Genomic DNA, 15,184 nt, shown 5'->3' with positions numbered 1-15,184 from the left:
GTACTAACCCAGCCCCACGCATAACTCAGAAGAGCTTGTGAATAAGAATAATTCCGCCATCTATCAACATTATCTACTTTGTTGGAATTTATTATTTATGAAAGGAGTTGTGCAGCTTTACAAGAATTGGTGGTGGTTATTTGGAGAAAAATACGTTTAATATAGTAGCGTTGCGTTGAATAATCAAAAAAGTTATATAAGGTTTCCAAAAATTTTAAATACAAATTTTAATTAAAAAAAAAATGTAAATATGTATAAAATTTTTAAACATCAACAAACCCAAGATACTCCATAATGAGCGCAAACGTTTGCACACAAGCAAAGTTGCATCCTGGTTTAAGATGACACGTAGCTGATTAACTATACTACAAGTTGCGGCTGCTCATTAATTTAGTTAATTTCTTCCCTAATTTAGAAACGTGTACGGTGTTATGCACAAACACTCCAGCTTGCAGCCTTAACACACGTCAAACATGCACAGACACGTACACACCACGGTCGCACACAAATTGGCACACACACTAATACATACATACATACAAACAAACAAACATACACACATAAAGATACATCATACTTCAAATACAACGCGTATATAAACTCAATAAACCTAAATACGCATTTTTTCCTTCTTAATCCATCAGTTGCTCCATCTAATAAAAAAAAAGTAGAAACAATTTATGCCACCATAAAAAAAGTTTTGTTTGAAGTAATTTATTGATGAGAAACAAAAATATACTCAGTTTCCGCAGCTTTTGTTCTCTTAATTCAACACGTCACACATCACAACGACTGCCTGATATGTGGATATCCAAGCAACAACATCAACAACTACAACAACAACCACAACAACAACCACAACAACAACACACAATAACGTTTGTGTGTTGTTGTTGATTAGATGGATGTAGTATGTCATGAATTGTATTCCATTGAATTCCTTAAACCGTTCATCATCTTAGCATTAATAAGAAGAATCATCCTCAATAAGTTTGTTTAGAAAACTATGTTAAAAACAAAAAATATTTGCTTTTAAAATTTGCTTTCATTGATTTAGTGTATATTATTATTAACGTCTTCCAGCAGCATGTACATGTACAGAGCGCTCTGAGTGACAAATGACATTTAATTAATTTAATAATCATTTAATATTCTGAAACAAGTTTTAAAGTAATCTTTTGTTATTTGTTGGAGTTTTTAACAATGTGTCTAAAAAATATGGCCAAAATTGAATTTAAATTTTATTTCAGTTATTTATTTTGACTTTGAAGTATTTAAAGGTGTAAAAAATGTGGCCCTTGAAACTTATATTCACCATTGTAAACCTTAACAAATAACAAACATTAAAAATTATATAGTTAACAAATTTACTTAAAAAAACATGTAAACTAAAATAATTTCATTTTAAAACAACCGAAAAACGGAGTAGCCAATTTAGCAAATAAAAGGATTTTGTCACATTTGTTTATCTCGAATTAACAGATAGGTGAAACTTTGAAAGTAAAGTCTGTTTTTTCATTTTTCTGTTTCTCTTTTCATTCTCTCTCTCTTTCTCTCGTTCTTTCTCTTTTTCTTTCTTTTTCTCTCTCTTTCTCTTTTTCTTTCACTCTCTCTCTCTCTTTCTCTGTCTCTCTCTCTCTCTCTCTCTCTCTTTCTCTCTCTCTCTTTTTCGCTTTTTGTTTTCCTATTTTTGTTATAAAGCATCTGTATCATTTTATTTCTCATTGATTCTTTACAAATCTATTAAGATATTTATATATCAAACCAAGAAATAATGAGAATATCGGCTAGGAATTATGCAAACCGTCAACGAGCACATTACAAGACAATATAATTTCGTTCAACAGATTTGACAGCGTGTGAACGTGGAACGTCATAGCCCTGATTAAAAAACATTTACAATTAGCATCCTTATTTAAACGTAACCTATGGAAAATGTACGGAATAAACAGTATATATTAGGCCTAAACCGCTCATCAACTCTTATGTTCAACAACACTGCAAAGAGAAAGGCTCGCAAAGAATTGAATTTAATGTAACAATTCATAATATTTACTGAATTTGTAAAATAACAATTTTGTGGTATTATTTGGTATTGATTTCTACATTTGTGGCATGTCTTCATCTTTTTTTCATATAACATAAATTTTTATGTTGCTATGCTCTTTAATATTGTTCACATTAAGTTTCTTACTTCACAATGATAGCAAACAAACCAACAACATCAATTTTTTAATTGCCCTAAATATTTACGCTAATAACACTCGTAGCTTGTGCTTATAAGCCTAATTAAATTTATGTAGTAATTAGGATGGTGAAATGTGAGGAAGAACAAACGTATTTGGCTCACTGCAGGCAAGTAATGTTAGTTAGGCTGTTCTAACTCCTGCCTGCTGATGCCCAGCTGAAATATTTCTACAGCTAATCAGCTTTCCGAATTAATAAATGAATAATATCTCTTCTGAAATTTTGAATTTTAAATTTCTAAGAAAGTTATTTTCATATATAAAAAATTGGTTAATACACTTAACAAGCTGTATTGTATTGTTTTACGCATAATGATCTGTTGCACCTTTGTTCTGGTTGTCATTCATTTCATTCGCGCTACTGAAGCAGGTATCTGTGATATTTTCTTTTCCAAGAATTTTAATTATTTTAATTAATTCTGTCATTTGTCTAATTAACAATCAAAATGAATCTTCTAATGGACGGAGCAAGGTGGCTTGCACACAATGTCACACACACCCCTGCCTCAGCTCTGTCCATTTATGATATTTTGCCATTTTGTTAAAAACAAACCACAGGGTGGCACATATTTTGTTGTTTATCGAACTAATCAAGTTGAATAATTTGGCTTTATTGTTTTAAATAAGTTATTTTTATATGTCATTAACATAACTGATTTTTTTATTTGTTTAACATGTTTGAATTTTGTCATTAAAATAATTTATTATTCTCTCAATTTCGCTTTTATATCTTAATGCCCCAATTTCATACAAGCTACAAATAGTTACCGATTTTTTTCATTTTGTTGTATATAAGATTTTTATTATACAAATATTTTGTGTTGAAAAAAAGCGAAAGTCAACAATAAAAACTTCCTTACAAACATTTAAACAAACACATATATATATACATAACATACATACATACTCGTTGACGCTGATTTCAAGAGTCTAAGTGGGGGCAGGCAATTTTGTGTTTTTGCCTACACAATATTTTAATAAATTTTTCAATTTAGAAAAATAGTTTGTTACTTTTTTTTGGAAAAGGTGGAAAAGTTCATTTCATCATCGAAAATTTTCACGAGAAAAGTTGCCTAAAATGACGTTTACATCAATCAATACTTTGGTACCCTTTGCAGTCAAAGTTGTAGTCTACTTTATAGTCTACAAAGTTGGCGTGAAACATGCCTACACATATGTTGTACGTACACACACGCCACGCACACGCGCGTGTGGACGTAAGAGAATTCCGTTGAGCAAAACGCTGAGTGGCAATTTATCGTGCTAATCACATCAATGCCATCATTTATTGGATTTACATAACAAGTGCACCCAAATCATCTCTCAGCCCATTATCGTTTACTTCAGAATAATATTTCTAAATTATTATTCCCCCCGCTTAAATACTCGGCGCCGAGGGGAAAATGACGTAAAATTTATTAACACGAATAGCGTACATTCTCATATTTTGAACTTCCGTACTCATATTTTGAAAGATTTCATGGATTTGTTTGTGCTAAATTGTTGAAACAGCATCCCCCACGTTATAGCAACCATGCAACTTCCCTGCATTCCGCCAGACATGTTCTATTAATTTGTTCCAACTTTATAACTGCAAACTTCTGCCTGTGTGGAGTGCAGTTTTTGTGAAAAACATTTTTACTTAATAAAAAATAAATTCAGATCACTTCAAGGATTTTGTACAATGGCTGTTTAATACATTATATGGCAAACAAACGAAAAAATTTGAATTAAAAATGCTTCAGTCAGTCGAACTTTAAAATAATAAAAAAGAGTTTACAATAATAAAATAAAGTTTAAAAAGTTTAAACTCCACACCGGCGAATGAAAAATTTAAGATTGCCATAAAAATAAAAAAAAAATAAATAATTTAGGAAATTAAATTAGGCAGGGCTGAAAGATCTTCGTTAGGATGTTTTTTTTTTCTTCTCGTTCTAGTGTTACTATGAGGAAAATAAAATTGAATTAAAGAAACAATTAGAAGATGTAGAAGAATTTGCAAATGTTGCCCAACTTCGCAATTTTCACTCTGCAACATTCATCCTGCAACATCCATCCTGCAACATTCATCTTGCAACATCCATTCTGCAACTTTCACTCTGCAACATCCATTCTGCAACATTCATCCTGAAACTTTTATCATGTAATTTTCATACTGCAACATTCATCCTGCAACATTCAAACTGTAACTTTTATCCTGTAATTTTTAAACTGCAACATTCATACTGCAACATTCAAACTGCAACATTCATTCTGCAACATTCCTGCTGCAACATTCCTACATTCATACTGCAACTTTTATCCTGCAGCAATCATACTGTAACAATCATCCTGCAACATTTATCCTGCAACATTCATCTTAAAATTTTTATCCTGCATAATTCATCCGGCAACATTTATCCTGCAACATTCATCCTGCAACATTAATCCTGCAAAATTCATCCTGCAACATTCCTCCTGCAACATTCATACTGCAACATTCAAACAGCAACATTCATTTTGCAACATTCATCCTGAAACATTAATCCTGTAACTTTCACCCTGCAACATTTATCCTGCAACATTCATTCTGTAAATTCATCCGGCAACATTCATTCTAGAAAAATTATCCTGCCAAAATTCATCCTACAACTTTCATTTCATCTAGCAACCCATCCCTCAACTTTGATCATGCAAATTTTATTTCAAGCCATTGTAACATATCTGTCTAAGTGAATGTTGGCAAATATCGTTAGTTAATGTAGTTGAAAATTAATGTCGTTGTTGTCGTTGTTCTTATTAATATTAACGTTAAAGACATTAACAACTGATCATTTTTTAAATAATTTCTTTTCAAAGAGACATGCACGAACGCTACGATAACTTTCAACGTGAACATCATTCAGGTTTTTATTATTTAGATGTTTATAACTTTTTTCTATTGAAATAATACGGCGGCCTGGTGAGAAATCGGCTGCAGTGATTAAATTTAAAAAAATATTTAAAGACTTTTTTACTTATCGCACAATTTTTAACATACTTTTCTGTTAAAACCAGTTTTTTCGCTCAAAATTTAACTTAACTTTGTTTTTATATAGGAGCTGAGCTGGAATAGTTTTTGGTCTAAATTTTTTACAAATTTATACTGAGATTTCGATCAATTCTCTCTTAACGCTGACTAAATTTTTTATTGTGGGATATTTCAACCCTAAACCCCACTGCCTATGCCACTGAAACATCATTTTCAGGTAACCTACTTTAATGAAAGAACCAGATGCTCCGTATAAATTATTGAAATGTTGTCAATTAAATTTATGTTCTGAATTTTAAAAAATTGTTACGAGTCAGAAAAAATGGGCAATTCGAAACCAGATGTAGTAATCAAATTGTACTTGAATGTGCAATTTAAAAAATTTGTTTTACTAACTTTTCTATAATTCAAATAAAAGAAATGCGCAGAGTGTTCAATTATTGATGCTATATTTTGTACTTTAACATAAATTTACGTTAGTTTTTTGGATAATATTTCAATAATTTTTTAAAATGTCGAAATAAATACAAACAAATTATAAATTGGAGTAACTTTCTGCAATGGTTGAGATATTTCTCTGAATTTTGTTTTTCACATATCAACAAAATCACATAAAAAAATCATTTAAAGACTCAACAGCTTGACGAAAACACCAGCAAAACGGAAGAATTCTACTTAGCGAAAGAACACGTATTCATTGGGAAGGAATCAGATAGCGAATACACCCGGTTCAATCATTTAACGAACAAAACGGATGAATACAAATTGCAGGGGGGTGTCAATGGGTGGACCATCAAAGGCATCCAAACCAAAAATAGTGTGAAAGCAGTATGCGCCAATGTGAACCACACCAACTGGACAGCTTTGAATTGGTTCATTGAATCGTACAATGGGGTAAAAACGAATCTTGGTGGGCTGATTGCTAACTTCACGTGCAGTAAGACGTTTCATCATTCTATTTTTTGCTTTCCATGTTTTTCGTTTGATTTGAATTTACAAGTTTTTATAAACAAATTTAATCATGCAGACGATGTTCTTAAAGAAGCAACTAATTCGACAGCAATTGCAATAGCAGTTTCAATTTGTTTGGTAGTAATCATCATTGCTCTAGCCGTTGGGCTCGTGCTGGTGCGTAAAAGAATTGGATTAAAGCATTCCTTCAAAAGGAGAACACCGAAAAAACTCCCTGTCGTTGACGAATACTTCGCACCAGTTGAGGTCAACTCTTTCAAGCTCTATTTAAGTTTTATATTCACTGACCTGCTATGCTACGACTTGTTTGAACTTTTTAGTCAACCCATTATTTCAGTCTTATATATTTTTTTTCATTGAACACGTCGGTTTAATTCACTATAATTTCTCAATTAGATTTTTCGTTTAATGTTACTCTTACAATCTCTTACATTCGACCTCTTCAAATTATTGCTGATAACACTTTATTCGTTCAGTTTTGATCGTTCAAGTTATGTGCCAATACTTTTGCAGGTCTGACTTGAAAATGATAAAAATTCAATTAAGTTTTTAGAATCATTATGAAAAAACATTATTTAAAAAAAATTTCTTCGATGGCAGACATCAAGCAAGTTCAACGATGATGCACACCAGTACGCCAACTCCAATTACATCAAGGAACACAACGCTAACAGTAAGAAGAAGTGGACCTTAAACAGCTCCTTCAAACATTCAAAAGCAAACAATGCTCACAAAAATTCAAAAAAAAAATCAACAGAAGTTGGAAACGAGTTAACGAAACATCAGATCCTATCAAAAGACAATCTCAACGAGTCGAAATGCAGTAACGAAAATGATCAGGGATCAGCGGGAAGTTGCAACGAATCAACCAACGATTACATTCCAATGGACAGAAAAAGAAAAAAACCTTAACTTGTAAAAAAACTTAGTTTCAATTAATCTTGTAATATATTTTGAACTTGGCACATCTAATATATTACAAATGTAAATTAGTTAGCTTTTATGTTCCGTTAATGTTGAAATTATTTCACATTTTTAAAGCATAGGCTATTCAAAATTTTGTCACGGCAGTCTTATAAAGCGAGTTATTGTAAAAGAATTCTCCATTAGTCATATAAAACTCAATAAAATGAAAATCTCATACATGATGAAGAATCAATGTAAACATTTTTGCAAAATGTTATAAATTTTAGTGCAACTAACGATGAAAAATTTATGTCATGGTCAAAAATTTACATAATTTTACTTTTTTCTAAAAGGTTCTGACAAATTATTTCATAAAATGATTTTTTAGACACTACTTTATGATATCAAATGTATTTGTTAATTTATAAAAGTGAAATTATGTAATTATTATTTTATTAGTGTACAACGTAAAAAAAACCGTCTAAATTAAAATATGCAGGTCTATGGCGGACTACACCCACCCATTACAATGTCGGATTAAACGCCTAACGAATAAAATTACTTTAACTTAAATATAAATGCAAATAAGTTTCTATTGTAACGTAATATTATTGTTGGCACCGAAGTGGGCAGATCCTGGAAGATTTCAAATACTTCTCCATGCATAATATGGCCAGAGGTTCAAATGTGTTGCGAAACTTGTTGAGCAGCAGTCTCTGTGATGTCAGGAGGAAAGGCAGGTCTTGTACGCCGTAGACACACACACCTCTTACATAATGACCAAAACACTTTTTTGGGTACCAGCTGACTTCAGTTGTATCCGATCTTGCCAGTTCATGTTTCTCTTATATAATTCAATTATCTATTTTAATTTTATTATTAAATATTATTAAGTTTTATTAAAATATTATTTAATATTACCTAATAAAATTTAACATTTTACGAATTCGAAATGCCTGATTGCTTTTGTATTCTAAAACAATAATCTGAACGATGTGAATGGAGATGATGGTACCAACTTGTCGATCCGCCAGGCGCGCTGATTCCTGGATTGCTGAATGTGTGGTGAAGGGTCTGCCAATAGTGCTCGTCTGGAGAGTAAGTCAAGTTGCACCAGTTCAAGTAATCGATGGCACGCTGGTCAGTCAGTAGGAAGTGTACGAAAGCACGAGTGAACGCTCCGTAAGCGCTACCTTTGACGATGGTGAGATTGTGAGGAGGGGGAGAGTGAGGTTTTTTACTATTTTTCAACTCACCATTTATCTCGTAGTATTTGTACAAAAACCTGAAAAGCATCATGTGATGGACGGCACTTAATTTCAAAAAATAACTGGGATCGAATTTTATTTTTCACTTTTGAAATGGGAATAAAAAATCATGTGACGACCCCCAAGCAATTCAATTTCAATCAACGCCTCATCAAACTTTTATTTTTAATCAGCAAACTTATTACCTCCGTCGGAGGTATTCATTTCCTTCTGTTTTTATCGTAACAAAGAGATTTGACCCGTTTTGATTTTTCAAATACTTGACAATTTCTTCATTTGTTTTCAGCGGGTATCCACTGGCAGCCATGTTTAGTAAGTACCGCCATCTTTTTTTTCTAGTCACGTGATCTTTCATGCAGTTTAAATCTGCGCGCAGGCGAGATATTCCCGCGTAAACAACTGTTTCCATTTTGGAAGCCAGGAAGACGTTATCGAAACACCTTCAATGCATTTTGTTTAGTAATAACTATGTACGGGTAAATTTAAATTTGTCGAAAATAGAAAATATGTCTAGCAATAAATAATCGAAAGAGACATGCACGCGTGCATTAGAGCTTTTGCTTGCTTGCAACAATTTGTTCCTTTCAACCTGCCACTTAAATTGCGTGTAATTAATTATGCTCAAATTAACCAACGCTCAATCTAATGAAAGCTTCATTCATTAGAAGATTGTTTCGATTAACTATTAAACAATCTTTCTACCATATAAAATTTCAGAAGCTGTTAAACTAGTTGAATTGGTAGCGACACAACTTCTCTGACTGAAAAGTAATGGTCCAATGATTGATGGCCAGTGATGCTGATCTGTGCAATACAATCCTATTGCGTGTGCTTGTTAAAATGTTAAACGTTTCTGCTCGCGCGTTCGTTTGATATCTTAATCGACAAGGCATAAATAATTGTTGCTATAATGTTTGTGTAGTTTAATCGCTGAAGCAATAAAACCATCATGAAATGAAATAGTATTGTTTTTAATGCTTATTGTAGCTTGATGATCAGATGAAAAAATCGATGCCTATAACAATATTATGGCATAAAATTCATATAAAATGTAATATAATGTGTAATTTTAAATGCCGAGTTTCTACATATGTATCTACAATGACTAACATTGTACTGGTTGGCCATCTGCTGCCTTTAAATATGAATGCTGTGTTCATAATTAATCGCATAATTAATCACGCGCGTCAGTTTAAGTCCTTCGCATATTATACACGTTGAGTATTTGTTTGTATGTGTCTTTGTCTTTGTCTGTGTCTGTGTATATGCGTTTTGCTTTGTAAATATCGTGTGCTTTTGTTGCGTTTGCATTAACCTAATCAATTTTTCTGCGCTTTCTTGGAAAATCAATTGCGTTTCAATTATAATTTATAATTTAATTGTGTCAATTACAATTTATAATATAATCGGATTGTAGGTGTCTGCGAGCTTGCATGTGTGTTAGTCTGTCTGTGTGTATATGTGTGTTGATTGATTGGTATAATAATATAATTCGTATGACAGATAGATTTTGCGATGGTGTGATTCTACGGAATGTAATCACCAGTATTTTTCAATTCACATGAACATCTAAGGGTATCAAACAGGCCGTAGCATTACAAATGTTTTTGGTGGAATTTTGAAATTGAGTTTTTGAATTTTAAAAAGTATAAAAACAGCCAAAGGTTCGATAATAGTCGACGAATAATTTAAAAAAAGACGTCATGTGGTGAAAAATTTTAAAGAAACATTCCTATGAGAAGAATTTCGTTAAAATTTTATGACGTAAACTGAAATATATTACAAGCTTTTAAAATTTTTGAATTTGGTTTGGTTGTTTAGCTAAGAGGGTTCAGTTGCATTGCAAAACGATTATTTGTATATGTCAACATAGTTTTAAAAACGTAGTTTTGTAATAGATTAAAATTAACAGGACAAAAAGGTTACTTGATCAGTTGCTGAACTTTCGCTATCATATCTTTAGACTTAGCATCGACATGAATGCAGTACTGATTGTGTGGTCTGTAGAGACTGCTCAACAGGCTCTCCAACTGTTGGAAGTTCTCATGGGTCAGAATGTTGTACGCAATGCTGTACGGTTTCTTGAGACGGATCACTTCACTTACGTTATAATATTCATTGGTGTGCTGATTTGTATAACTATTATTGACTTTATTGATATCATCCTTCTCATCATCCGTTCCAGCTCCCTTTCCATCTTTAATGTAAATGTAATCATCATCATCATCGTCATCTTCATTGTAATCCTCATCAGCAGCACTATGAATGATGTCCTCTTCCAGTTCAAGGCGAGTAGGTGGTGAGGTATCGTACTGTCTCCAGGCCATGAAGTTCCCACAACCATTTTCTTTCAGCGCATCCAACAAATGCTCTTCAGAAGTCGGCTTGAGAAGCAAGCTTTCGTGTTCTTTCATGAACGATTTAACGTCCTTGTAATATGAGTTGTTCTCAGTTGGACTGCTGAAGAGAACGTTCCAGCATGTTACACGCGGGCAGATGGAGCAGTTGTTTAATGATTTGACCGCTTCAGGTTGGCCAAGGTAGTCGATAATGCAGGTGTTGTTGCCATCGCCATTTGCATCACATGGTTGTTGATGCAGCTGATGAAGTAGAGGATGAAAAACTTCTTTGAATGAAAGCAATATTTTACTTGGATGACGCTTTGTTTTTATTTGAATGAGTTTCCGTGAAATAATTATTATAACAATAACTGAAAACAAAATCGCGACAAAACTTTTACAAAATTTCAAATTTCGTCTTATGCAATTATAAGAAAAAAGTGAAATTAAAATGATGTAACAAACAGCAATTAAGTAGAACATATTATCAAATGTGTATCTAATACACGTATCATCTAATTTAACGAATGCATAACAACAGGAGTTTTGTAAACCATATCTATAACGTTATCAATACTATAACAGACATCAAACTCTTCGCGTAGACCTTCTTCGTATATGCAGATTCACGAGCAGTGATTTTTTTTTATAATTTTAATCTTATGAGTTGTCAAATTAATGTGAGCCAACAATCCAACAGGTGTTCCTATCTACTTGCAAAAATACTATCGATTATATTTTAATGAAATTTTGCATGCAAGCAAAATGTTTGTTTCATTCTTAAGAAAAAGATAGTATAAAGAACTGTGATGCACTTGATTAAGATTAGGTATTTTCTAACGGCGAATGGTCGAATAAATGTAAAACAATTTTTTTAATCTAAAGAAATTTACAATTTTTTCCAGAACAATTTTTACATTGTGGAAAGTAACTCAGATCATTAGCGTTTTAATGCAAACGACTATCATTCATCATTTCAAAACATATTTCAGTAGCAGAGGTGGTCATAAATTAGATGTTTGGTGGGATTTGGGCGTGTTAGTTTTTTGCAAAATAACCTAAACATCTAAATAATTTACTAATTTTGGAGTTAATGTAGTTCATTAAAAACAGGATTTATTACATAAATTCTTATTACCGACAGCAAAAATACCTGCCTGCTTGGCTATGCATCTTCCTTTCAGCAACAAACAAATCCGGTCCTGCTGCTGCGGCTACTGGTTTCGATTGCAAAGAGATCCCCGCATATCACATGGTATGTGTGTGCGTGTGTGTGCATGTGTGTGTGTGCGTGTGTGTGTGTGCGTGTGTGTGAGAGTGTGTGTGTGCATGTGCGTGTGTGTGTGTGTTTTTGAGACAATATTACATCTTGCACCATGTGTACATTCTCCACCTAGCGATATATTTTTTGAAGCCGAGCGCAGGTTGCACACTTGTTGCATACACTACGCTTCAGGTGAGTTTGGCAGGCTTCCAAATGACAAAATGGATTTGCACCATTACTGCTGTGCTGCTATTCAAGTTCATTTTCAGAAAATATTTAAAATTCTTCACGTGATATGAAAAATGGAAGAACTTGAAACTTCAAATGATAGAAATTGTGATATAAAACATGCAACAAAAGCGTATGGATCGGATGATAAAATTGATCTACCTGAAAACCGTGTAAATGACAAACAACATCAGTTCAATCCGGCAAATTTCATCAGATCAACCGATGATGTCAACATCGGCAAGATTAACAAAAAACAAAAAACACGTAACAAAGAGGAAGAGAAAGATGCCGGCATTCATCTATCGGCTCAAACTAGAGTCCTCCAACTGAAACATGACAGTGACCGTATGGACAAACTGCTAGTCATCAAGAGAGAGGTAGGCGCGATTTTTAAATTTATATATACATTTGAGTGGCACTAAGGAATCTACTACACTAACCATTTACATTGCAATCATACTTTTACATTTTTATTCTTAATTTGTATTGAACGCAGTTGCTTAAAAGTCTAACTGATTTAATAATGTCTCAAGTTGATTATAACGGTAGTTTTTGTAAAAAGATGATAAACGGTTATGTTAATTGTTTTACGATCTCATGAGCAACTCATGTAATAAAAAATCCTCTAATTTTGTTTTGTTTGATATCAAAGTAGGCGTACTTATAACTTTACTGCAAGCTATAGTACACACATGTAAGTGTGTGTATTCTATTTCAATATAATGTTCCTATCTGTAAAACGAGGTTGGCATTATTTAATTATACTTATGCTATGCTTTTGTGCCAAAATAAGACATTTATACATGACATACATGAAGCTTGCGACATAACATACATGAAGCTTGCGACATGACATACATGAAGCTTGCGACATGACATACATGAAGCTTGCGACATGACATACATGAAGCTTGCGACATGACATACATGAAGCTTGCGACATGTCATACATGAAGCTTGCAACATGACATACATGAAGCTTGCGACATGACATACATGAAGCTTGCGACATGACATACATGAAGCTTGCGACATGACATACATGAAGCTTGCGACATGACATACATGAAGCTTGCGACATGACATACTTGAAGTCTGTGACGCGTCAATGACAGGAGTACGAAAAGCGAATGAAAGAGCTGGGAGCGCGCAAGCAACTGTTGAAGGAAAAAAGGGCACAAGTGAAAGAAAATTACATCAAGTTCAACAATTATTTTGAGGTTAACTTCAAATGAAAAACTTTAATAGTTAACAAAGTAACTTTTAATAATAGAATATATAGATATTTAATTGTGAAATCAACTTGAAAAATCTATAGTGAAAATAAAAACAGCCAAACAAACGTTGTAGGAAATGCGAGAGAAGAAAGAGAAAACTCTGGAAAGAGTTAAGGAATCACAAGGACTCAGGGAGCAAAAAAATTTAGAAATTATTCAGTGAATATTTTATTTAAATTCAAATTAATCAACATTTTTTAAAGATTAATAACCATCAGAACAACCAAATCGATTTTTATACAGTAATTATATTAAATACATTGAAATAAACTTTACGAACGAAACGCGAATGCATAAAATTAAATTCACAGTCTACAAGACGAAATGGAAAGCTTAATTGAGAAGAGGAACTCGTTAAAATCAAAAACTCTTCTGCTCAATATTTTTGAAAGTTTCTTACAGAGAACTGCATCTCACTGTCCCGAACAATTTCCAGAGATTGCAGACGTAATAAGAAAAACTGATACTCTGACTGACACTAGAGATGTAAGTTCCATGGGATATTTTTGATCTAACGCTTCAAAAAATTATTCTTATTCATCGTCGTGAGGTCCTTGTCAAAGGTCAGCAAGAAAACAGAGCTTTGTTGAAGAAGATGCGAGAGGATTATGAACAATACGTTCAAGTGAAGACTTTTTTCATTTCTACTATATTGTTCTGAAGTTCGACCAGAAAAATGGCCAACAATTCATTCCAATGTTGCTATAAAATATTTTTTTAATTTCCAGACCAAAGGTGATGAAATATTATATTTGAATTTAGAACTAGTGCAACTTCAAAAGAAGTATGACAGCACGCAAGTGGAGAAATATATCCAAGAAAAAAGTTGTCTCCAGTCAAGCGTGTCGTTTGACGAGCATTTCGTTATTATAGATAATATCGTCAGGTTAGAAATTTTAATGGTCACAGAACAACAATAAATAAATAATTCGTTAGAAATTTTTTGTAATGCTTTTACGGCAGTGATCGTCACCGGCAAACAGTATAACCTTAGAAGTTTAGGCTGTAATTTTTATTTTTGTTTGAAAAGATTCAATTATTTCTCAAAGAACTACAGAAAACATGGTGAGACTGATTGAAAAAAACAAAAAATCGTTGAAGGAAAAGGGTGAAATAATGAAAAACCAGAGCGAAACGATAGGGCCCAAGTTGTCAACTACCGAGCAGATGTTTAAAGTATGTAGAAAACTTATTCTTCGCTAATTTTATTTGGAATTTAAAAATATGTCACAAAAATGCTAAATAGCAATTTATTGTTAATTTTTTGTCAAATCCTCAACAAAACTTTATTGGCAATTCAAAGGGGAAATAATTTTTTTAGTAACTAACGCAAAAACATGTTGCAGATGAGCAACGTACGTAGGTTGGCCGTTGCACAGATTTCAAAGTATAAAATTTTGAGGGATATAAGTTAGTATAAATAAATAAAAGATAGCCGGGACCGCATTTTTTCTTTAAACTTTTGAATAAGTATTCATTCGTCAGCTTTTCTTCTATTTTGTTTAGTTTTATCATTAAATAAATGAGATATGAAAAGCTAGGAACGCTTCATAAGCAGTTCGACGTTTTTCAACTTAGCACAGTAAAAGCGAAAAATTTTCTGAATCACAACCACAACGATCAAATAAATAAGCTGGTAGGGTGGTGAAAAAGGCAAACGAAAGATATAAT

At 32.7% G+C, this 15,184-nt stretch overlaps 3 protein-coding genes across 3 annotated transcripts; 2 read left to right on the top strand and 1 right to left on the bottom strand.

Annotated features, from left to right (window-relative positions):
* Positions 1 to 3,324: 3,324 nt before the first annotated feature.
* On the top strand, positions 3,325 to 7,140 carry HELRODRAFT_163386 (hypothetical protein; the record flags this gene model as incomplete). Its single annotated transcript, XM_009027265.1, has 4 exons — positions 3,325 to 3,396; positions 5,887 to 6,193; positions 6,284 to 6,474; positions 6,829 to 7,140. 4 exons carry the CDS (start codon positions 3,325 to 3,327, stop codon positions 7,138 to 7,140), a joined length of 882 nt encoding a protein of 293 aa, XP_009025513.1.
* A 602-nt stretch (positions 7,141 to 7,742) lies between these two features.
* On the bottom strand, positions 7,743 to 11,224 carry HELRODRAFT_163385 (hypothetical protein; the record flags this gene model as incomplete). The annotated part of the gene is made up of 5 exons (XM_009027264.1): positions 7,743 to 7,978; positions 8,154 to 8,419; positions 8,588 to 8,842; positions 10,329 to 11,002; positions 11,207 to 11,224. The coding sequence occupies 5 exons, from the start codon at positions 11,222 to 11,224 to the stop codon at positions 7,743 to 7,745; spliced, it is 1,449 nt and encodes a 482-aa protein (XP_009025512.1).
* Positions 11,225 to 12,307: 1,083 nt separating this feature from the next.
* HELRODRAFT_163384 (hypothetical protein) lies at positions 12,308 to 13,676 on the top strand (the record flags this gene model as incomplete). The annotated part of the gene is made up of 3 exons (XM_009027263.1): positions 12,308 to 12,613; positions 13,352 to 13,456; positions 13,587 to 13,676. The coding sequence occupies 3 exons, from the start codon at positions 12,308 to 12,310 to the stop codon at positions 13,674 to 13,676; spliced, it is 501 nt and encodes a 166-aa protein (XP_009025511.1).
* Between the last annotated feature and the right edge of the window lie 1,508 nt (positions 13,677 to 15,184).

This window comes from Helobdella robusta (genome assembly GCF_000326865.2).
Source record: "Helobdella robusta unplaced genomic scaffold HELROscaffold_5, whole genome shotgun sequence".
NCBI classification, from domain to species: domain Eukaryota; kingdom Metazoa; phylum Annelida; class Clitellata; order Rhynchobdellida; family Glossiphoniidae; genus Helobdella; species Helobdella robusta.
This window is presented reverse-complemented; position numbering and strand designations above follow the sequence as displayed.